The sequence below is a fragment of the Seriola aureovittata genome, chromosome 11, assembly GCF_021018895.1.
Source record: "Seriola aureovittata isolate HTS-2021-v1 ecotype China chromosome 11, ASM2101889v1, whole genome shotgun sequence".
NCBI classification, from domain to species: domain Eukaryota; kingdom Metazoa; phylum Chordata; class Actinopteri; order Carangiformes; family Carangidae; genus Seriola; species Seriola aureovittata.
This window is the reverse complement of record NC_079374.1, coordinates 20,079,614-20,104,968: the sequence shown is the minus strand read 5'-3', so window position 1 is coordinate 20,104,968 and position 25,355 is coordinate 20,079,614. Positions and strand designations below refer to the sequence as shown.

Sequence of the window (25,355 nt, the reverse complement as noted above, 5' to 3'; positions counted from 1 at the left end):
CTCACTAGGGATGGGTACCGAAACCCAGTATTAAATGGGCCCTGGGGCTAAATTTGAAAAAAAAAAAAAAAACGGAGTATCGATAAGCTCCACGTTATTGGTTCTGTTCTCTGTACGTTAAGAGAAATTAAGAAAATAGATTTCCTGCTTATTATTGCGACATAAAAGTCCTTTTGCACGTTTTAGTTCATGTAAATCAAGTACATATGAGAAAAAAAACAATGTTAATTCTGTTCTTAATTTGTTTTTTTTCCTCTTACAAAATAACAAAAAGTACAGATGAGAATACTGTTAAAGGACTGGATCAATAAGTGGTATCAATAAAAGTAGAATTACCGTTAGAATCTTAACGATACCCATCCCTACCCCTCACTTACAACGGGATTGCATTAATAAGGATCTCTCAAATCTCTCAATTACATTCTTTTTTGTGGGTGGAACAATGTGACGGCAAACAACAACAAAAAATGACATATAAGATGACATAACAGACAGGGGTTAACATATAGCATAATGGCAAAATAGTATGACAAGCCAAAAATAAAAAGAATGTAAAAAAAGGCAAGCATACACCTACATATAGGATGACACAGAAGACAAGTGCATCGATGTAATAACAAAGATGGGCCAACGTACAGATGATATTTGAGCCTGACTATTGTTTTAAGACTTGGAAAACTGTGACTTTGTCTTTGACGGTACAATGACAATAATGATCTTATTCTGATAGTGATACTCAGTGATATATTTACTTCATATATTTTTTTTGTATTCATTTACAGAAAGGCTGTGAGGCACACTGTGCAGATGACCAGTTTCGGTGTCACAACAACCTCTGTATCTCACTGAAGTGGCTGTGTGACGGCCAAGAAGATTGTAAGATGGGGGAAGATGAGAAAAACTGCCAGGGAACAGGTGCAAAACAAATGTCCTCTAGTTTGTGAAAGAATATTAGTAAGTGCTAGTGAGTTGTACTTCTGAGCTTAAGTTGGTTCATTGATAATTGCCAAATTTCTTAACTGTGGGGTCTCTGCTCAGTGGCTTCAGTAAGCATTCAGAACCTTTCATTTTTTGTACACACTGTACTTTATTGTAGATTGCCATTTTTCCCATCAATCTAAATTCAATAAACCAGAATGACAAAGAACATGCCGGGAAAAACATGTTTTTTGAATTTTTTTGTAATTTTATCAAAAATGAAAAACTGTAGAGTGTATTGATGGGCAAAAATTCTGAATGCTTTCCCAAGCCACTACATATATTTTTTCTATTCTGTAAGAGTGGAGTTCATACAATTCATGAATTTTTTATCATTTTGCAATAAGTGAAAGAAAAGTTAAGTAGCTTGGAGAGGTCCTTGGTGTGTTTCTGTGAAAGATTCAGCTTAGCCCTGTGTAAGGTCATTGCTACCCTAAACAGTGTCAAAACCAATAGTAATGTTCCCTTATCAACATTTCTATTTAAAAGAAAATCCCCGTCATAACATAGGCATACATTATGTTTTCAACACTGGCCTTATAATATATATATATATATATATATATATACATTACACATTATCTCAGTAGAAGTCAGCTGAAGAAATGGTCAATGTAGTGACATCCTGTCCTTAAGAAACTAACTATGTATACAATAAAAAGTATAGGGAAAATGGTTCTCTAATGTGACTGATTATCAGAAAATTCCCCAATAGTCTCCATGTACTTCCATGCTAATTGTAGAACTTGAAAATGTACTGCAATGCTATTCAGAGATCATTTTGTGGAGGAGGAGAAGAAATGGCCTTGGTTCTGCTGATTTACTGGTCTATTGAGTTCCACTGATCATCACTGACCAAATACTGTGAAACACTTTGTAAAGCAGCAGGTAGTACACAGTATGAAGTCTTTGGCTGGAGTTGACAACATCATACAGTATTTAGGAGCTCCAATAATCTACATTTTCACTCAGCATTATCTTGAAGTGGAGTTTTCCACTTGGTCATAGAACAGGAAACTGAAAAAGTCTCACTTGATTGATTTCTGGTAGAGAAAAGTGATTGTTACTGACTGTGTTACTTTGCCCTTTTCCAGTAGTCCCCTCATGTTCCTTGAATGAGTACGTGTGTGCCAGTGGTGGGTGTGTGTTAGCCAGCCTGCGGTGTGATGGACATGATAACTGTCTGGATGGCTCAGATGAGGTCAGTATAGCTTCAAAGAAGCAACCAAAAATAATTTGTCTTTTCAGTAGCGCAGTTTGACAGTGTACAGTACGTCAGTAGTGAGGAGCTGCTTTTCCGGTCATGTATTTTCTTTGATTGCAAATTAAAACGCCACTAGACTTCACCACTTTTGATGATTTACGGTGTGTGTTTGCTGACAGGTTGGTTGTGTGAAGGAGTGCAGAGAAGATGAGTTTCTATGTCTAAACCGTGCACACTGCATTCCTCGGCGCTGGCGCTGTGATGACGTGTTGGACTGCATGGACCACAGTGATGAGGAAAACTGCAGCCAGGGTAGGTATGAGTATGACTGTGCATAAAAATGCATGATAATAGAGGTTTTGATCCCTGAAAGTAAAAAGTGATTTTAATATGCCATTTCAAATCTTTACACTGCAATTATTTTTACTGAACAGGGAGATCAGAAATAGATTCATACTTTGCTTTTGCAAGGCTTAATGATCCAGGGCTGTCCATCATTATGTAAAACAATCTGTCATTATAATCTTGTCATGGACAGGTTTTAGTCATATCTTATACAGTCTTGAATGCACTCTTCAATCTGAGTTAGTGTTAAAAGTCTTGGGGACCTATATGTGTAATTGCAGGTGCTTTCTTCTGCCGGGCTGATGAATTCATTTGCAACAACACCTTATGCAAACTCCACACATGGGTGTGTGATGGCAAGGATGATTGTGGGGATAACTCTGATGAAGACGGAGACATGTGTGGTGGGTTGATATTGTACTCTCACAAGGCTTTCCTTTGATAACAGTGGATGCATATTTTATAAGCCACAACTTTGCTATTTCCGGAGAGAGAATATTTCATTGTCTTCTCATACAAGATTCCATGCGTTTGTCTATATTTTAGTTTTTGAAAAGAGACATCCATTAGCTTTTTGTCTATTTTTTATTTACAGCAAAACTTCTCTGCCCTCCTACAAGGCCGTTCCGTTGCAGAAATGATCACGTGTGTCTGCGAACAGACCAAGTCTGCAACAAAGTAAATGACTGTGGGGACAACTCAGATGAAGAAGAGTGTGGTGAGTACAGAATGCACCAATATATATCTAATATTAAATCTGCATTAAGCAAGTCCTTATGTGGAAATACAATTAAAGTTATGGTCAGTTTATTAAACAGAGTGGAAAAGTCTAGTTCTATTATTTGATAACCATGCTTCCCTGATGTACTTGTCCTTGAACCACAGAGGCGAAGTTATTGTTTCATTCTGCTTGAAAATACAGCCATCTTATCAGCCTTACACAGTAATTGGGGCAGCATTTAGCAATCCGTGACCACTGTTGGTTGTGGACTTTTTGATGCAGGCAGAAAATGCCAAACAAAACTTCATAGTAAACTCCACACAGTACTTTAAAGCAGAGGTTCACAACCTTTTTATCATGTGAAAAGAAAGTGTTTTCTTACAACTCTCTTCACAGTTTTCCAGTATATGAGTTTAACTGTTGAATGAAAGTGACTTTTCTCTCTCTTCTCAATGGGTACATGCACTGCAAATCATCACCCTTGAGTTTGTTTACAAATTTAAGGCACAGGGTGGAGTATATGCTATTATATGTAACAGAGAGATTTACATTGTATTTAAAATTGATGTGCATTTAAAACATTTGGTGTGCTTAATATGCATTACTTTTTTATTAATCTATTTTTTTGTGTGTGTTTGTGGAAAATTGCTTTTTATTTTCTCTGTTATGCCCAAAGGCATATAGAGCCCTGACATCCCCCTCAATGAAAGCCTGCTGTGAATTGTCACACGGAGCAGACAGGAAAGAAAGGGACAAATCACTTCCCTCATCTTTTACTCTTTCATTCCTTCTGCCCTCCATTCATCTTCCTCTCCTATTCCATTAATACAACCATCCGTCTCTTACCTCACTCCATTACTTCTCACCATTGTATCCTTCGTCCCTCCATCCATCCCCTCAATCTCACCTTAATCCCACCGTTCCTCTCTCTCCATCTGCCTCTCCATCACATTGTTCCTTTCCTTCCCTCTCTTTGTCATGCTATGGGTGGATGTCAAGCACCCATTCTTTTTTGGCAAATTAGGAAAAATGAAAACTGTACAGTTAATTCAAGTAGATTTATGACAAAAGACAAAATATGCAAAGTACCCCACCATTAGCCTTACAGCTGTAATAGTTTCATCCTTTATTTTGGCAACAGATACAAATTGACAACATTCAGAAATAAAAGGTATTGTCTATAAAATGATCTGTTTTGCAGCAAGTGATGTAGGTAGAATGGGATATTGTTTTAGAGCAGTAGTATCACATTAATTTTCAAAGTTCAGTGTATTAAAAGTGAGAGTAATCAGATGTTTAAATAATTCTTAATAGCCTTTGTCTCCACTGATCTATGGTTGAGCACTAAATAGGTCTAATACTGCTCTCAATTTCAAATGATACTGCAGTGTATTTGTATGTGGTGTCACATGAGGTCAGTTATGAGTTCTTGTTGTCTGTTCAACTGACACTTTGTATTGAAGCAGAGGTGGTGGCTGGAAGACCTCGGCCATGTGGGAAGGCAGAGTTCACCTGCAGTAACCGACGCTGCATCCCAATTCAGCTGCAGTGCGACCTCTTCAACGACTGCGGGGATGGCGGCTCAGACGAGCAAGACTGCAAGGCCTGTAAGTGCAGCCCTAGTTGATTTGAGCAAACAGATCAAAGAAATGTTCACAAGAGATGAAAAGTACCGAGGGTGGTCATTATGTTATCGGGAAGCTCAGCAATCTCCTCATTTTAGATATGATGTTTTGTTATTTATGATAATATATGCATGCCCATGTTTGAGGTGTGTTGTGTACAACTATCATGAAAGATGATGGTGGCCTCTTGGCTTTTGCACATCAAAAGAGAAGCACAGCAGGTGTCTAAGATGTGGAGAACTGGTGTATAATCAAAGTCATGTCCTTATTTGTAGTTTCCAGTGGAGATGTGTGTGGAAAGAAAACAAATCCATGTGGAGAAGACGCAATTTGCAACCAGACAAATGCAAACGCTATATGCCAGTGCAAATCTGGCTTTAAGAGAAACCTAAAGACAGGCCAGTGTGAAGGTAATGTATGATCAATTATATTCTTCTTTCCCCATTATAAGAGTCAATGATTAGCTGAGGAAAAAATTTAGAATATCCATTACCTTTGTCAGATAACAGTCTATTGTATGTACTTGATTTTCCCATAGTGAGGTTAAACTATAGCATCAATAAAGTCATGTTGCAAAAACTGTCAAGAGTCACATATAAAATAAAATTCCTTGGGATTTTATTCTGAGTAAAATCATTTGAATTTCTATAACCCATTTAAGCATTTACAGCTTTAAAATGCTCACAGGCTAAATTAATTTATCTGCTAAACTAGACAAGACAGTTTTTGGGAATGAAGGATGGTCTAAATGGACACACATAATGTGACTTTTATTTTCATTTGTGTGAAATTATATAATTATATGCCAAACCTAAGGCCTCTAGTTTTACAGAAATAAGCTGCCACTCTTCCCCAATATGTGGAGATCAAACAGACTCCTTATAGTATTATACTGAAATGAAAAATATCATTGATATATATATTTAATAAGCTACAACAGAATGTATGTTGCTACATGAGACAATACATTAAAGCAAATGAAAATAAAGTTATAACGGAATAATAAAATAAAGTTTATTACGGGTCAGATCATGTATTCATGGCATTCTGTAAATGACAACTTATACAACTCTATTTTTCTTCAACTGAACTTCTACATTTCAGGTGAAGAATTCTTGTCTGAAGTGATGATAGCTTTGATTATTTAGTGAACCCTGTGACTTGCTTCTTATTTCCCAGTTAATGGCTTTTTTCACTCAGTTATTTCTTCCATGCATTTCTTCTAGAAAATGTTATTTGTGGTATGCATATGTTTGCCTTTTTAAGAATAGGTCAAGGCACAACTTATTAGGGGAGAAAAATGAAACAAGTTTTATACTGTATATGTGCTTATACATATTATAAGCTGTGGGAATACTAATTTTGGCCTTGTCATTTATTGCTCATTATCTAAAGTGTTTCAATGATGATGAAAAATAGAAATACTTTCCAGCCTCTATTGTCACAGAAACTTTTCTAAAGCAGCATGCTCCTAAGTAACTCAGTCTCTCCTTTTTCAGAGATAAATGAATGTCTGCAGTTTGACACATGTCCTCATTACTGCACAAACACCAAAGGATCTTTTAAGTGCACATGTGACCGGAATTATAAGGAGATCAATGGTAACTGCATAGCAAAAGGTATGATCCTGAAGCTGCATACTTTAATGCATACTGCACACATTATAATCTGGTGATATGACCTTATTCTAAAATGAGCCTATTAGTAAACTGTATTTGTATGTTTGTACATATGTACTGTCCTTAAACCAAAATGGAATTCAGCCAATTTTCCTTTGTTTTCTTTTCTTTTTTTTTCTCATATTAATAACCCATCGGGCAGGACCAGAAGATCGAGTGCTCTACGTAGCAAATGACACTGAAATCCGAAGTTTTGTGTATCCATTTAACCAGAGCCATGGACACAAACTACTCACTCACATTGAGGACAATGCCCGCATTATTGGGATGGACGTTCTGTTTCACCAGCAAAAATTTATCTGGGCTACTCAGTTTAACCCAGGTGGAATTTTTTACAAAGACACTCTAGAAAGAAGTCAAACTAAAACAAATGTCAGGAACATTGTAAGTATATCTAACCTGTGGCCTTTTTTAAACAATACTGTAGCATTTTTTATATATGGTGTATACTTTCTCAGCTCTGTGATTGAGAAAATATGGGTTGTAAGCTAAAACATGCTATTTTGTTTTTTAAATATAATTTCATCTGTCAAAATAATTTCTAACATATCTAGTAATGTCCTCTGACCACAATGCTATCATAAGCATTATGCTAAAAAATGGTAATTTACTCCTGCTGATTTATATGAAATTGTTTCATTGCTATGGCTTTCATGCGCCCCAACTTGAAGTGAATGTATGCACACATTAAATAGAGCATCTGACTTTGTGGCTATTATTGGTTGCAGTGTTCAGACTTCCGTCGCCCCAGAGATATTTCTGCTGACTGGATCACAGGCAACATTTACTGGACTGATCACTCCCGGATGCACTGGTTCAGTTATTACACAGCCCACTGGACTAAATTACGATATTCCATAAATGTCGGCCAGCTGAAGGGACCAAATTGCACCCGCTTGATTACTGACATAGCAGGAGAACCATATGCCATTGCTGTCAACCCAGTCAAAGGGTAAGTTGTGTACTATTTTCCAGCTATTCTCTTTTCCTACTGACAATTTCTAACATACAATATATGCTCTGTAGAAAGGTGTGCAATTATTACAAAAATTCTGCACTCAACCACCAACTTTGGTCACTAGTTGGGAAACATGGCTTGCTTTTGCCTCATATTTAATTTTTAATTTCATAATAAGGCAGTGCAGCCTTATCCATCATGATAACTACGAGATGCAAATAAAAATATTAAGATATAGATCCTTGTCTGTTCACGTTTTACTGTGGCTCACTTTTCAGTACTGCAGAGAAACAGGGTTAAGCCTGGTTTATACTTCTGCACTGAATTAACACCATACGTAAGACGTAGCTGTGTATCCTAAACTGTAGGCCCTGGCGTAGACTGACGTGCGCGCCCCCCCCCCCCCAGATGTGTAACTATGTGTCATCGCCATGCAGACCACAGTAGCTGTGATTGGTCCGCTTGATAGTATGTTTCATCTATGTTTCTTAGTGGCAAGCACAGAAAACTCCCCTGCCTCAGTCAGTTCAATGGTTGTACACCTCTCTTTACCTCACATACCACCTCTTCCATCTTGCATTAATTTCAGTAAGTAATTAACTGCTGTTCAATATTTAGTAGTGGAAGTAACTTCATCACATACGTTAGCTATTAAATCACTTATGTTAACTCAGACCAGCTCCATCAAAGACGTCTGCAAGCAACAAAAGTGGTACATCCACATGTGTTTGTGATAGATCAATGAACCTTGAGGCTCACATTAGACTGTTAGGATATGTACAAATCTATATTCAGGAACACAGAATGTGTTGCAGTAGATGTCATTGTCAGGCTACATTCATGCATTTGTTAGGCCATAGGTATACTATAGACACAAAGGCATATTCTGTGCTGCACTGTCCACAATATTTTACAGGAAGATGGTGTCAGGGAGGTACAGTATGTGTCTTTGTCTATTGCAGGATGATGTACTGGAGTGTAATAGGTGATCACTCTCATATAGAGGAATCAGCCATGGATGGCTCCTTACGGAGAGTACTCTTGGAGAAAAACCTCAGGAGACCCACCGGTAGGTATTTCTTTTAAAGCCCATTAATTATATTATTTACATTGTTTCATCTTTCCTGTTATAATTTTGGTACCTTAAAGCTACCCTGTGGATTTCTCTTGTAAACAAAGAAAGTTATATTTATGTTTGGTGCTTTTCGTCGCTTAATATGTGTATACTTGAGGCATTTCATTTCTCATAAGACATTTTCAAAGCAAATTTGTGGAATACTTTGAAACAAGTGCGGCTGTACTTACACGTGCAGTTTTGACACTCTTTCCAATTCCATGTATGTACATGTTTGATCACCTGTCATAATTTCCATACTTTGATCACCTGTAGTTTTGAAACAATTAAATAGGCACTCTTTGAGGTCAGTTCAGTGATGTGATCAAATCATGATTGTGCATACACACCGCCACAGCCACAACTCTAAAACCACTGTCAGGTGAAGTGAATAATATTGTTTATCTTTATACAATGGCACCTGTCAAGGGGAGGGATATGTTGGGCAGCAAGTGAACAGTCAGCTCTTGAAGTTGATGTGTTGGGAGGATCTGAGCAACTTTAACAATCGCAAAATTGTGATGGCTAGATGACTCGGTCAGAACCTCTCCAAAACAGAAGGTCTTGCTGGGTGTTCCCGGTCTGCAGTGGTCAGTCCAAGGAAGGACAACCAGTGAACTGATGACGGGTCATGGGAACCTAAGGCTAACTTATTCACATGGGGAGAGAAGGCTGGCCACAGAAGAGCTACTGTAGCGCACATTGCTGGCTATAAGAGAAAGCTGTCCGAACACACTGGGCATCACAACTTGCTGCATACAGGGGCTGCATTCGATAGGCACGTGATCCCCAGAACTGGAACATGGAGTAGTGGAAGATGGTGGCCAGGTCTGATTAATCACATTTTCTTTTACATCGTGGATGGCCTGGTGCATGTGCATCTTGGTGCCTGATGCTACAGGACACCTTCAGAGGTCTTGTGGAGTTCATATCTCTTTTCAGAGGTCTTGTGGAGTCCATGCCTCAATGAGTCAGAGCTGTTTTGGTGGCACCAAAGGAAACTTAGACAATATAAGGCAGGTGGTTTTAATGTTGTGGCTGATCGGTGTTATAAATGAGCTGAAAGTTTACCCTATGTTCAGAATGGATTTCTTGGGTGATGAAGCAGTGATAGGTTTGGAGTAACACCAGAATAAATGTAATTCTACCTTAAATATTCACTACAGTATATGGCAGAATGATTGAATAACATAAATAATAATAAGTAAATGTTGTGAATAGAATCGTTTGTATTGTGTGCATAAAGAAAAAAAATGACAAATACAGTACTGTATGTGTCAATTCCTTAGAAATAAAATAGAGCAGACATTCGTAGCAATGATGTTATTCTATCACAAACACAGAGGAGGAAGTAAGAAAACCATGGAAATTTGATACAATACATGCAAGTGTCTGTAATTCACAACAAGTGACTGAATACACAAAGCAGCGCAGGATATTGAATTAACTAATTACATTGGATGCTACTGCATCCACAGGAGCATTTTCACATTTCAACTCAAAAAATATCAATGAAAGATGTAACCTGCTTCAAAAATGTGAATTGTATATCTGACTAAATAACATTAGGTGCTCTGGTTATAGTGCTACATGGTACCCACAGAAACAAGTGTCATCAGATCCCCCAGTATAGAGTATGTTATGACCCATATACCACATTGTACAACTACAGTGAATATACATACAGTATGTTTATACATATTAGATATACACTGTAAATGATGTGCATTGTACAACCATGCAATCATAATGGTCTGTCTTTAATGTAGTATCTAAAGATATACAAAACGGCACAAAAGCAATTTATAAGTGAGGAATACTTTACAGCCACTTGAAGTGTGCTGGTGTGTCTATAGGGAGACACTTAGTGGTGATCTAGTTTTGAAGAGCTGCTTTGGCCTCCTTTAATTCAAAGGACCCATGCTAGGTCTTGGTCTCAGAAAGAGGAATTCATCATCGGTGGAAAAACGCAAACCTATTTAAATGCTGCAGCCTGGTGCTCAATTATCCAGTCAGACATTTGGGAGAAAGTAAAAGAGAGTCGCCGCTTTGAAATTGTAATGTAGGCATGCCTAAACTTTGCTATCAAAATTGCGATGCACAACAAGATGGTAGATCTGCTGAGGTATTTTTGACACAAGCACAGTGACTGTTGAATGTAAATAGTAAAAAGGAGATAGACACAAAAGAAAATGTGTCTCTACAACCTGCTGATGATCTGCCACATACAATCATCCTGACCTTAAGGTCTCCTGTATTGAGAGATTCCATGATGATCCCTGTGTAATTTGTCAGGTAAATAAATGTCTTGCCTTCATCCTCCCACAGGGCTGGCCATTGATTATTTCAACCAACGTTTATACTGGGCTGATCCTGAGCTCTCACAGATAGGGAGCATGAGATTGGATGGCTCGGACCCTCTGGTGACAATCAGTGACAGACATGGTAAAGCCAACTGGAAAACAAAGCACAGCTTCTTCTTTGAAACATTTACAATTAGTGCTGCACTTTGGTTTCCTCAACTTTTTATCAATTAATTGCAACATAACACTGCGTGTTTGTCTCAGAAGGGTAAGCTTCTAAACATTATGTCTTAAGATCAACCTGCCTCTTCGTTCTTCCATCTGGCACTACAAACTTCATTATCCCAAGGCTGCAAGTGTGCTGAAAGGGTTACTTGATGTTATCTGCTTTATTTTCTCTGCTGGATCTACAGGAATCTCCCAACCATACAGAATTGATCTATTTGAAGACTACATCTATGGAACTGGACTTAAACATGAGGTGTTCAAGATCCACAAGTACAGAAAACAGTCTGTGGAATTTCTCAATTTGGGGGTGGAGAAACCCACAAATGTTTTGATCTCCCATCGTTACAAACAGCAGGATGGTAAGTTGTCTTGATAATCTGTTTCTTCTTTTTATGTGTTACGTCACATATGTTCATGCTGTGAGCATATATTTTCTTCTGAAGAATTACAGAGCTGTATATACAAAATTGGGAGGACCTAGAATAATTATGTCTTCATTTCACATTTTTAGTTTTTGTTAGTTTTCAGGGTGTATATAGTTGTAGTTTAATTTTTTATTTTCTTAAATAATGTTTTGTTTTTTTCAGTTTTAGGTGTAATTATTTTCTTAAGTCTTGGACACACTTTGAGACTTATTCACAATATTTATCTGGAAATGAAAAACAGGCATGCAAGTCAAGACCCACATGTGATAGATGACATTTAACATTGGCAGCTAACCACACATTAGACTCACATTAAGACCAACAACAGATATTTTACCTAATGCAGCTTTTCGCTGTAGCCTAATAATATTTAATAAGAAGGAATTAACTTTCTGTTATGGTCAAGGTGGTGAGCATCAGCCAAATGAAGCTATTTTAGATAACTCTGTATAGATCTCCTGTGTAGATTACACCCAGATAAAAGGCTCTTGTATACCATTAATACAAGGAGGGGGTCGGTCGCCAACAGCTGCTGTAACTGATGTAAGCGGATTTTTGATAAGTTTTGATTGATTGGATGTCATCTGGTAGTCTTGTATGTCTTGAACTGAGTTCTACAGTATATAAAAATTGCAGAATGAAACTACTGGATAAGGTTTGCTTGTTTTTGGGGGGGGTTTTTGTTATACATCAGTTTATGAAATATTGTTTACCAATGCTTTTTTAAATGTTTTTTCTTATTGCTGTTGTCCTGTTTAGTCTAGTCTTTGTAACTGAAATATGTAGTTGAGGATTTTAAGTAGAATATAGGAGGGACAGAACGAACACTGAAAGTGACCTGGAGTTAAGCTTAAACCGAGTTTAAGGCAATCCACTATATCAATCATTCTTAAAGTGGTTTCATTGAGGGGGTTCCTGGGGGCCCCAGCAAAAAGGGGAATACATTAATTTCACAACAATTCCATCCATAAGTAACACAATGCTAGATAATATATATATAATATATGACTATTTTGGTCATGAGTTTCAAACACTTTCTGCATTAAAACATCTAAAAGCAAAAATGTGTGCATCAGAAAAACACCTATCTGTATTCTTAGACACAGTCAATACAACTATGTCTTTCCTTCCACTTTCCTCATGTAGCAGGCCAACTTCAGTTATTTGTTACATCTCTGGTGTTAATGGCTATAGAACATCAGACAGCTCAGTCTTGGTCAGTTTTTCACTTAAAGGGCAGCTGTTCTATTCCCCAGACACTCATTAGGCCAGCCGTGTAGTCTGTGGAAAGAAGATGCACATGGCTTGCAAAAATGACATGAAGGCATGATATCTTCAGAAAAACCACCAAAGCAACCTTATTTTTTTTTTCAGGCTTTCATCCACATGTGCTGTGTAAGAAATCTGAGCACTGATTATTTTTAGTATATACTGAATGTACTAATACTGTTACCATTAATAACTTCATTATTTTATCCTTTTATTACCTACCTCTGAATCTATCTAAAGCACAATTACCAATCTGTCTAATGCACATACAGTTTGGACACATTTGATTTTTCCTCTTTAGCACTGTGTTGCTTTAAATTAAAATGTTAAATTTAATATTGTGATTGTCCATCCTGTTTTATAGCTTCTATGCTAATTATCTGCACTGAACCTTTTCCATTCCATGTTTGCGGAAATGTTTGCGATTTTGATTAATTCAGAACGCGTTTCCATGAGATATTTATATTATTTTGTCTACCGACTGTAGGCAGCAACGAGAAGAGCACTTCAAGGTGTGGCTAATCAATTAGAAATTGAGAAATAACATTCATCAAATGCTGATTATTCAATCTGGAGTTGAGATGTGTGAAGTTATTCATATGCTTTTCAGCCTTGTGCCTCTCTGGCATTAAAACACTTGAAATTAAAAGCTTTACTCTGAAAAAGAACAAACACACTTTTCCTAAACAAACGGGTCTTTCACATCACAGCCAAGACTGACAGACCATCTTTTTTTCATTACTCTTTTTACTCTCTCCACAGCACCAAATCCATGCCTGAGAATGTCTTGTGATTTCATGTGTCTGCTCAACCCAACGGGAGCCAGATGTACCTGTCCAGAGGGGAAATTACTGGTCAATGGCACCTGTAGTGATGTCAACATCTCAGGTAGGACTACTCTTACGTCTTCATGCCACAGGTAATGTGGCTGTTGTTACGGTATAAATTAGCAGTAATTTCAATGATGAATGCAGTGTGTCAATCAGAAACAATTTTCAAACTATATGCTCTCTGAACAGCACTGCAAACAAAATTATAGTACAAAATACAATTTCTGCAAATATTCATAGCTTTATTGTTCACACTGACGGTGAACAAAGCTTCTGCATGCAGTCAGGTGTTTTTTTTCATGCTCATCTACTTGAAAATTCAGTCTTACACCTCCATGGCTGCTGTTGTCTGACATTAGCAGCATAGCGCTGTTTGATGTGATCGACTGCAACACACTGCAGCACAGTAAGTGATACGGGCTTTGCTGTTGTGAAGGTGAACTGTGCCGTCCCCCCTGCGAGAATGGAGGCCGCTGCTTAGCCAATGAGAAAGGAGATTGGAGGTGCTACTGCTGGCCTGACTTTTCAGGGGAGCGCTGTGAGGTCAACCACTGTACAGACTACTGCCTAAATGGAGGCACTTGCATGGGTTCACCTCTGGGTAAGTCTACTTCAAAACACACTGTCAAACACCATTTGAGCCATCATTTATCCCTGCATTCCTTGCAGAGCTGCAGGCACTGCAATATATTTCACATTTGTGTTCACCCACTGTTCATTTGCATTCATATAGACATTTAGTTGTCAGTTATTTGTAATATTATTATCACGAAACTCAAACTTGGTTGTAATCCTGCTGAGGAATCAATCAAATTCAGTTCTGGGCCAAACTTGCTGAGAAAACCCATCCCTGCCACAGACAGACAATTTTCAATTCAGAGTTACCTGCACATTTCCTCCTGCACACTGACCCAGTGCATGATGGCATTCAGCAACATTTGTCTTCCTTTAAACTTTCACACCTTCCTCACTCCAGCTCTAATTCGCCACGTTACATCTGCCAGTTGAGCAGTTTTGTCATCGATGCTCCTGTCAAACAAGCCTCAAATATCAACCTTTTTTCAAGTCAAGGTCTCCTTTCATGCTCTCATGGTTCCTGGAACACCCAGTTTTACCCCACAGTTTAGTGAATGCATATGACTGTGCTGAGATGTCAGCGATGGAATTGAATCATGATATACACCCTTCTTAAATATGCAACCCTTGATTTACAAGGCTGTATGTTGTCATCCCATCATAGCCATTACCCACAACATCTTCATTTCCATTTGTTATATATAAAAGATTCACCAGAGCAAGTCCCTGATACAGATTGTGTGGCTTTCCTACATAAATGTAATGCCAGAACCTTATTCAAGGGGTTTTGAATTAATTAAAGGTGTATTAATTGAATGACATTAATACATAAGATCTGAACCTGAGCAGTAAGTTTCTGTTTGAATCAGTCAAAGCTTTTAAGCCAACAATTGGGAGATAAAAAAGAAGCCTTTTGATTTGCGATGCAAATGATTTTGATTATATGTTTATTTCCTCTGACCTTTTACTCTGGTGGTCTTTTTAAAGCATAGAATAACATCTGTTTATTTTTCCTCCAGCCTTTGGGGAAACATGCAGGAAGTAAACAGATGTTTTTGATTATCAATGTTTTCTTTTTCTTTTTTTCAAGTTTTCTTTAGCTTTTTAAAACAGCTCTACGTGACATGTAGGGAAGCCAGGATAATCACCTCTGCTCATCAAATGAAATAGTTTCTATCAAGATAGAATAAGAATCATATTTCATGCTGCTAGCTCACTGCAGCAGAGCTTCAGGAATATATAAGGGTAGGCCAAGCTCCTATTGATTATAGTCAGTCTTATTTCACCAGTCACCAGCTAAATCCAAAATTATGTTCTGGATGATAAATTGCATGTTTATGGTGAACAGCTGAGAGGAAAATGAGAGGAAAGTGTTGTGAAATTTGTTGTACTGTTGGACACCAACTTTTATTTCATTTCTGCTTGACTTTTTCATATCGTAAGAGGTTTTACCACATTTGAGCACATGTCTTAAAGTCAGTCTAAATGAATGGTCAAACATGAGCAAAGGAGGGATTACAGTCAAACGACTTTCCTCAAGTTTCCACTGTGGTGATAAAAAAGGGTCTTAAGGCAACCTTAAAATCAATCAGAGACTGTAATTCTTCCAATTTTATCTGTAAAAACGCAAGGTGTCACTGAATTCTTGCTCTCGTGCCTTTGGTTGGATTAGCGGCACTTTAATGGAACTTTTGGCAGCAAAGCTCATTTAAACCAGAGACAGGTCACAAGTCTTCTCTCTTTTCACGACATTAACGGGCAACAAAAACATTTTTATACTTTGTGAAATTATGAAACAGAGAAAATCATATGCATAAATTAAATGAATAAACATATAGCTCATCAGAGCAAAAGTCCACTTGGTTGGGGCTATAATTGTATAAATACAAGGTTTATTTATAATTCAGATTTGTGTGTGCCTCTGAACTATGGCTTATTTTTAGTGCAGTACAGGTGGAAAAAAAGATCCCATACTGATAGTTTTAAATTGTTTTTTTTTCTGCAGTGTGTATGTACTTTCACATCCACAAATTTATTATCAAGCTAAAATAAAGGTGTGAATGCTTTTTTAATTTGGCTGAGGCTAGTGACATCTGAAATAAGTGCTAGTAGTTTGGTCTGCCTCTGAGTCTTGTTGGGACTCAGTCATTCAATAGACCAAATGTTTCTTTGCTCCACTGGACAAAGGAATTCACACCCCACAGTTCCTCACGGTTCACACCTGGGGATGACCCTTCCCCCCCATGGACCCCACTGGCCAGCCAGTGTGGGCCAGTGTGTGACATGTGACCCCCTAAGGTGTCACAAACAAAACCAGTCTTCTAGACCCCTTCTCTCTCTCTTCCCTTCTTGGCTTGCTCTGGAGAGCAGCTCCAGCCCTCTCCTCTCGGTTCTTCAAAGGGCAACAAGGCCCCAGCCCAGGTCAGCTCTGCTACCTGAGAAACTAGCTCTCTCGCCGGCCTGCAACCAGCAGCCTGCAAACACTCTTCTCCTCCACAACAGCGACCTGCTTCGGATTAACTGTGAGTGAACCAAATCCTCTTCAGAATCAGCGGCTACAACACAAGGCCAGCTGATTTTCCAAGCAACAGGAGTCGTAGCAGAGTTAGCATGGAACAGCTAACTCTGTGAGGAGAACAAAGGAGATACCAGCAAGCAACACAGCCAGACAGGACTTTATTCCACCAGGAAACCCCCCAAACTCACTGGATTTTACAAACCACTGGAAAGGACCTCTTTGCTTGTTCCAAGGATCGGGTAATCTTAACGGACTGGGCCTAACCTCTCCCAGCACAGCATAGCACAGCACAGCATAGCTAATCAGCAGAAGCCTTAACTTGTTAATGTACTTGTTGATTGATGTCTTGTTGTTGTAATGTTTGCTTAGGTTGTGGTCAGTCATACAGTTAATCGAGTACTCGTATGTTCACACACATAGCAGTACGTCTCAGTCCTAGAACCTGCATGAAGCTAACCTTCCCCCTCTAACCTGGTACCATTAGATTACATGAGCTAGGCTAACAAAGAAACTCACACCTCCCCTCTCACACACACTAGGTGGTCTCAGCGGCCATTTTAGTAGTTTCTTTGTTTACCGCCATCTTTGTAGTCTTCTTTGTTCAGGTCATGTGGTCACAGTGACCACTTTGAGTCGGCCATCTTGCCTTTGTCTGTGTCCCCACAGACACACAGACACACACACACACACACACACACACACACACCTGTATATGCTAGATTAGACATTGTACTTTACTCTGCTCCATTGTAAATAAATGCCTTTTAAGTATAACTACTGGTGTCTTTAATGTTGCACAAGCGTGAATATTGCCAACCTCTACTCGGTAGAATTCCAATCCTTCAACTGTAACTTACTATTGATTTGGTAATTTGGTTATAGTTAGTAAGCTAATGATTAATCAGAGTTCCAAAATAATTGTAATAAATTGAGACTAAAAGCATATTGGCTATTTTGCCTATTAGTTTAGGCTGGTGCCCCGTGAACTTTAATTCATTTTAAAGATATTATTTAATATTAATATTTTTAATATTAATATTTCCTTAATTTGTGATAGCCAATAAATTGATAAACAACCGAAATCTAACACATTTGGTGTCCAGCTCATGAGGTAGAGTACTGTTAACATAATGGTGCCGCCCGTGTGAGGCCGAGTACTAATGATTTCCAGTTACTAATAGAGCTCAGACCCAACATAATGGTGCCCCCGTGTGAGGCCGAGTACTGTTGGCAAATATTCATAATTGTGCAATATTAAATTCATAATTTGGCCAAAACCGCAAAGGTTGAAAACATTTTTTTTAGTCCACCACAGGAGTAAACGTCCAGGTGTACTTACAAACAAGTGCACTGTGGTGAGAATTGGTTTACTAATTTTACCTGAAGTAATATTAGACGTCCTCCAGTTATTAATAGCTAACACATAAGCCTTAGTATCAAGAGCCTGCTATTGTTGCTAACAATTCCAGTTGAGTTTATTCTGTAGGAAATGTAAGAACCTCAGTCCAGCATTTGAATACCACGTGTTCAATGCTATCTAGTAAAGCTGTCAGAATTGCTGCTCCCTTTAACATTAAACACTGTGTGCCGACAGCCCTGTGTAACACAGAGAGCTTATACCTGGCTGTTACTGCCAAGCATTTCAGCCTGAGTAAGAAATAGAGCCTGAGATAGAGCCACAGCGTGCTACCAGCCCTGTGAAACCCAAGTTCTGCACCTAGCTGTTACTGCCTTGCATTACAGCCTGAGTCAACTTGAAGAGATAATCTTTGGACTGTTACTGCCTTGCATCTCAGTCATTGCTTTTTGAAACATTTCTTAAGCAGACAGTAAACCTGCACTTGCCTTTACTGTCCTTAATCTTTATGCCCACTAGTGTAGCTGCCCCTCCTCCACAGGAAGCTACCCCCCATAGTGTAGGCCACTGCATTGTTTAGTTAGGCTAGTGTACTACCAAACTACACTACAAGGTGTCTGCCAGCGCAACACCGCAGCCAACTATATTGCCTTCTTGTTTTGTGAAAAACTTGTTTAACCTCCCTCTTTCCCAGACACAACAATGGAGAACTCCTGTGTAGAGCAGTTTATTTCTTCCCTAGCACAGAGCCTGAAGCCTGGCTACCTAGAATTTATCAGCAAGTTAAATTCCAGTGAGTGCAGTAAAGAAATAGACTTGCTACTCAGTGACAAAGGTGATGCTCAGACTGCATCCAAAGGCCCATTGTTAAGATGTGTACTGTTGAACTTCCACAGGCAAACCAGCATTTCACTTCAGAGCCAAGCAGCCCTAGAGGAGGAGGTAAAATCGCTTAGAGCTCAAAATGCTTTCCTCCTCCAGGAAGTTAAGGAAGCTAACAAGAAAGCCATGCGCTACTTAGGAGACCTGCATGCAGCAGAGGTAGACCTCTGTTCACACAAGGAAGAATTGTTAAGGGTTAAATCAGAATGCTTTGCTCCACCACGATCGGTCAGTGCTTGTGATTCTGGTTTCTCTGCTTCACACTCTTCCCTTAATGACAGGTTAACTCCGCCTCCACTCAGAGGATGGGACAAATTCCCAACTGACCCTAAGTCCTGGGAAATGAAGTCAGCTCCTCAACCTCCACTGAGAGACAGAGGTTACACCCACCTGACTTCCCATCTTCCTGAAACTGACAATGAAGAGACAGGTAGTTTATCCGGTAGAGGATATTCATGTTCCCATCAGCCACTGATGCATAACAGTTTCACCTGTGCTCACCCCTCCAACAGAAGGACCAAAACTTTTCCGGACTGTTCAGCCTCCTCTCTGCACCTCCATGAGAGTGATGACCGCTGTTCAGCTCCTTCCTCTAGTCCAGCTAGCATAGTCTCGCCTTCATCAGTAGGGACCTCACAGTGCCCCCGCCTCGAAGCGCTTGAGTTATTAGCAAAGGACATTGAACATTTTGATCCAGACAGCTCTGATCAACATATTGAAAACTACTTTAGGGAGTTAGATCACAACTTAATTGATTTGCCCCATGCAACCCAAAGGGAGAAAACTAAACTTGTGTGGAAGACCAGCTCAAAAGCAGTCCACAAGTTTATGCAATCACTGCCTCCCAGTGTCAGAGATGACTACAAAGAGCTCTGTCAAGCACTGACAGAAGAATTCTCTCCTGCTGCAGATGAGATAGAATCTTTGGTTGCAGCTTCTCAAATCAAACACTCCCGCCATGAACATCCCAATGACTTTTACCAACGTTTGAGGCATGCATATTTTCAGGGTAGGAACACACCAGGCTTAGAGCAGAACTCCACCTTCAAGTCTTTGTTCCTACGAAACCTCCATCCCTGTGTACGCACTCTTGTTACACTGATGACGCATCAAGGTAAGCCCACCATGCAGGAAATAAAGAAAATGACAAAAATGGCTTGGGAAACCATGGTCAATTCCAAGGCAAGGGGGAAAACAACTGAGCCTAGCAACTCAAACACCTTAGCGTCACACAGACATGTAACCTCAAAAGATCACCCTCAGAACAGATCGAAGGGGGGTGATAAAAGGCCACATATGGGTGCTGAGCGTAACCGCCACGCCCACCAAGTGCGTAGAGATAGGCACTCCCACAATAGGAGCAGGAGACGGCCTTACGCAGAAATTCTGGCTCAGACACAGGACCAGTCAACACATGGATCAGACAATGACCACCTCATCTCTGACCATGTTAATTCAGACAGTGACAATGCCTCTGAATGTTCTTCCTTCAGCTACTCAAAGTGCTACAGCTTTGTGCCACAGGTTAAAGAAAACTTAAAGCACCGGCGCTCCAGAGTTCGCCGCACTGAGTACTGACAGTAAGTAGGCTCAGGGTACCCTACACTCTTCCAGATGGACACAATGGGTTTGTCAGCAGCAGCAGCAGCAAACTAAATTCTGAATCAAATCAGATACAAGTTTAGGACACTGCATATACATGGCACACTCACCCAGACACTCCAAATCTTGTCATTCTAGGTGCCACCCTCTATATCTCACCTTAACAAACTAACATCACTGACTTTCCTGTCCTCACTAACACCATGAGTAACTAGGAAACATGTTAGTTGTTTTACACTATTCGATCATTGTGGTTATTATCTGAACTCTGCTTTGTAACCTGATTGTTCTTGCTTAGCCAAGATAGATAGTGCTGACAAATGCCCGGATGTTACCCGTTGAATGAAATGACAAATGGACTATACATTATGCTCTCAGGATGACACGTCAGGTGGCATCCTGACAACAAAGGGGGGACTGTTGGGACTCAGTCATTCAATAGACCAAATGTTTCTTTGCTCCACTGGACAAAGGAATTCACACCCCACAGTTCCTCACGGTTCACACCTGGGGATGACCCTTCCCCCCCATGGACCCCACTGGCCAGCCAGTGTGGGCCAGTGTGTGACATGTGACCCCCTAAGGTGTCACAAACAAAACCAGTCTTCTAGACCCCTTCTCTCTCTCTTCCCTTCTTGGCTTGCTCTGGAGAGCAGCTCCAGCCCTCTCCTCTCGGTTCTTCAAAGGGCAACAAGGCCCCAGCCCAGGTCAGCTCTGCTACCTGAGAAACTAGCTCTCTCGCCGGCCTGCAACCAGCAGCCTGCAAACACTCTTCTCCTCCACAACAGCGACCTGCTTCGGATTAACTGTGAGTGAACCAAATCCTCTTCAGAATCAGCGGCTACAACACAAGGCCAGCTGATTTTCCAAGCAACAGGAGTCGTAGCAGAGTTAGCATGGAACAGCTAACTCTGTGAGGAGAACAAAGGAGATACCAGCAAGCAACACAGCCAGACAGGACTTTATTCCACCAGGAAACCCCCCAAACTCACTGGATTTTACAAACCACTGGAAAGGACCTCTTTGCTTGTTCCAAGGATCGGGTAATCTTAACGGACTGGGCCTAACCTCTCCCAGCACAGCATAGCACAGCACAGCATAGCTAATCAGCAGAAGCCTTAACTTGTTAATGTACTTGTTGATTGATGTCTTGTTGTTGTAATGTTTGCTTAGGTTGTGGTCAGTCATACAGTTAATCGAGTACTCGTATGTTCACACACATAGCAGTACGTCTCAGTCCTAGAACCTGCATGAAGCTAACCTTCCCCCTCTAACCTGGTACCATTAGATTACATGAGCTAGGCTAACAAAGAAACTCACACCTCCCCTCTCACACACACTAGGTGGTCTCAGCGGCCATTTTAGTAGTTTCTTTGTTTACCGCCATCTTTGTAGTCTTCTTTGTTCAGGTCATGTGGTCACAGTGACCACTTTGAGTCGGCCATCTTGCCTTTGTCTGTGTCCCCACAGACACACAGACACACACACACACACACACACACACACACACCTGTATATGCTAGATTAGACATTGTACTTTACTCTGCTCCATTGTAAATAAATGCCTTTTAAGTATAACTACTGGTGTCTTTAATGTTGCACAAGCGTGAATATTGCCAACCTCTACTCGGTAGAATTCCAATCCTTCAACTGTAACTTACTATTGATTTGGTAATTTGGTTATAGTTAGTAAGCTAATGATTAATCAGAGTTCCAAAATAATTGTAATAAATTGAGACTAAAAGCATATTGGCTATTTTGCCTATTAGTTTAGGCTGGTGCCCCGTGAACTTTAATTCATTTTAAAGATATTATTTAATATTAATATTTTTAATATTAATATTTCCTTAATTTGTGATAGCCAATAAATTGATAAACAACCGAAATCTAACACATTTGGTGTCCAGCTCATGAGGTAGAGTACTGTTAACATAATGGTGCCGCCCGTGTGAGGCCGAGTACTAATGATTTCCAGTTACTAATAGAGCTCAGACCCAACAGTCTTCTTCCTTTCGGGGCAACTCTGGCAATATTTGATCAAGGGATTCTCAATAGGCCACTTCACCGACTGTATTTCTGCAGTGTCACACAGCACACCCATTCTGATTGTCCATGAAATTAATAAGGGGCATGCTGAGGTCCTTACAGCCAAGAGTATTTAGTTTGTACTCTGCTGGCTGATGTGATAACAGAATTTTTTATATTATAGAACAAGCTGGAAGATGTCCCAAAGTGACTTAACACTTCCTGGTACCACCCATGATTTCCAGAGTTATGTCAAGTGAGATGGAATGTGGTGGAACCAGTTAAGATGTACTGTGTCTGTTCGAGATGATAACGTGTTTTTTTTATGAAAAATATCTGCATTAATTTACATGAGGTACCACTTATCACCTCCATTATCCTTTTTATTAACATAGCTGCCCCACTACTACCTTATTATTTTAAAATTATAAATCTTGACAGGAAAGTAAATTGTCATTGACTATACCTTTTATGTGTCCCATAGAATATTATTTTAAGTATTTAAATGTTCCCCTCATTTGTTAGCATATGCTCTGCAAAGATTGTACATGATGTATTATTAAGTAATTATTTGTTATTATTTGTGAAGTATTAAAACCGATGTTCCGTCAAATGTCCGCTATCATAGAAATATTCTGAATGTAAAAGAATGCATAAAAAATGATCCAATATCTATATATAAATAGCATGTATTCAGTGTTGGTACATTGAATAAATCTTGTGAAATCTTATATAAATGGGTTCTACCAAAATAAGGAGGTGAATAATGCTTAAGGTGCTCACAGTAAAACATGGCTCTTTATATCACATTTAGTAGCAGCCACAACCGCCAATGTTTTTGGTTGAACTGCAACAGTGGGGCCAGCTCTATAATTGGTTGAATGAGTGATCATATTCCCAGCATTGGTCGGTCAAATGCCACATGACTGAGTTGGAGTTTCCCCATTGGCAGTAACGCTAGAGGGCTTTTAATTTGAAATGGTCACAGGAAGTGTTGAGTTGGTATTAACATGTAACGGCAAACAGGAGTGAATGAAAGCTAGGCTTCATACTAAAATACCGGTATGACCAAACTGTTGTGAATCCCAGAGGGAGGCTGTTCACTGTGAGAGACAAAATAAGAAAGATATTCTGTCACTCTAACTTTCTCTCCGAGTGATCATTTTGCAAGTAAATGTAGCCAAAATCACAGAACAGTTGAATGAAACAAACAATATAAAGGACTGAAAACAGCTGGCACTAGGCAGAATGTAAATAGGACACTATGATGTCAGTTGTTTACAGCTCTGCCACATAGTTTTCAACTACATCCTCAATTTTGCACATTGGCCATATTTGTTCCAGCCATGTACTAGGTTTTAAACTAGTCTTGTTAAATTCTATACATTAAATTAGTATTTTTAAACCTACCCCTTGTTAGGTAAAAAAGGCCTGAGGACACACATAACATTTTTCACAGTCTGACAGTTGTGAATCCCCACTTCCACATGCCTGACTCAGGTCAGTGGTAGAAGTGGCAAAAGTAAAGGCTGAACTTTATGGCTCACATTTACAATTTGATTTAGAAAAAAAAAAACACTAGAGCATTTTTATTAAAGTTTACTAAATGCAAACGCTTTGCTGAGCAGACATTTGCAGTGTTGTGTCAACAAGAAACATTATACAGTATGTAACACTAACTACATTATAGGTTGCTTAGCTCTCCCAACTCTTCAGTATTTCATTTTTTTTTTTTTTTTTTTTTTTTAACAAACTGATGCTCAGTCCAACTATGAAATGATTCCCAAATGGGTAGTTCAATGGCCCAGAGCTAGTCTGGCTTTGACTGTTTAGAAAGATTATAACTCCAGCACCGTTGCGGTAACAAAAGAGTGGCTGGAGGGAGAATGATTGTTTCTAGGACCTTTCAAACTCTGATTATGCCTGGGACAGAATTGTGAAATTACCAAGTAGTGTAGTGTGACCCACTATGCAAGTAGTCATGCCTGTGAGGTGACTATTGTTGCCTCTTCTGAACACCCCTTAAACCAGTCTTGATGCTCCTAATTGTGCATTAGGAAACAGTGTAGCCTATGTCATGGTGGGTTCCACTGTTAAAAGAAATGTAAGGATCTGATACTGTTTTACTCTCGTACTAACAATAAATCACACTCATTCTACTCCAACAGTGCAACGGGATACTGTTTCTATAGTGCTCATGACTCCAATCACCAAAACTGCAGTAACAAGTGGGATGCACATATGTGAGCCTTATGTTTGTAGTTATATGTCAGGGTTATGTTCACAACTAAGACTACAATGGAGCATGAGATGAGAAGGACATTTCAGCTGCAGCTAGATTTTGTGTCTGACCATGGTGGTGAATATGGAGCTGAGCCATAAGCTAAAGCTCTCGATTTACATACTGATCTGTTTCAGTCTGTGTTCTGACTGGCGCCTATAGGCATGAGCTCTGTGAATGAGACATTATATATTTTATATTAACTGTGGGGCTAATAACTATGTGTATGTGTCATTCATATAAATGAACCCACAGGGAATTATTATCTGACTGTTTTAGTTTTTACTTCATGGTTTTTGTTAACACCTACTGCTCTCACCAGCATTGTTTCGAGCTGCAGCAACACACAGACAAGGTTAGCGACTAGCTGATGAACATAGTGGAGGATTTAGCAGCTAATGAGCCAGATATTCCTTCAGGAGTTGGTGGAGACCA

At 39.4% G+C, this 25,355-nt stretch overlaps 1 protein-coding gene across 8 annotated transcripts in view; it reads left to right on the top strand.

The window, feature by feature from the left end:
- Window positions 1-25,355, top strand: part of lrp1bb (low density lipoprotein receptor-related protein 1Bb) — a 251,401-nt gene that overhangs the window by 212,875 nt on the left and 13,171 nt on the right. For 5 of the 8 annotated variants that reach the window (XM_056389279.1, XM_056389275.1, XM_056389278.1 and 2 more), the window contains 15 exons: window positions 783-915; window positions 2,073-2,179; window positions 2,362-2,494; window positions 2,809-2,931; window positions 3,123-3,245; window positions 4,712-4,855; window positions 5,149-5,283; window positions 6,373-6,492; window positions 6,695-6,936; window positions 7,281-7,504; window positions 8,473-8,579; window positions 10,953-11,069; window positions 11,341-11,514; window positions 13,612-13,737; window positions 14,116-14,280. In XM_056389279.1, the coding sequence (XP_056245254.1) occupies window positions 783-915; window positions 2,073-2,179; window positions 2,362-2,494; window positions 2,809-2,931; window positions 3,123-3,245; window positions 4,712-4,855; window positions 5,149-5,283; window positions 6,373-6,492; window positions 6,695-6,936; window positions 7,281-7,504; window positions 8,473-8,579; window positions 10,953-11,069; window positions 11,341-11,514; window positions 13,612-13,737; window positions 14,116-14,280 (2,173 nt within the window). The remainder of the gene's footprint in view (window positions 1-782; window positions 916-2,072; window positions 2,180-2,361; window positions 2,495-2,808; window positions 2,932-3,122; window positions 3,246-4,711; window positions 4,856-5,148; window positions 5,284-6,372; window positions 6,493-6,694; window positions 6,937-7,280; window positions 7,505-8,472; window positions 8,580-10,952; window positions 11,070-11,340; window positions 11,515-13,611; window positions 13,738-14,115; window positions 14,281-25,355) is intronic. The other 3 variants (XM_056389277.1, XM_056389274.1, XM_056389273.1) reach the window with 2 other exon arrangements.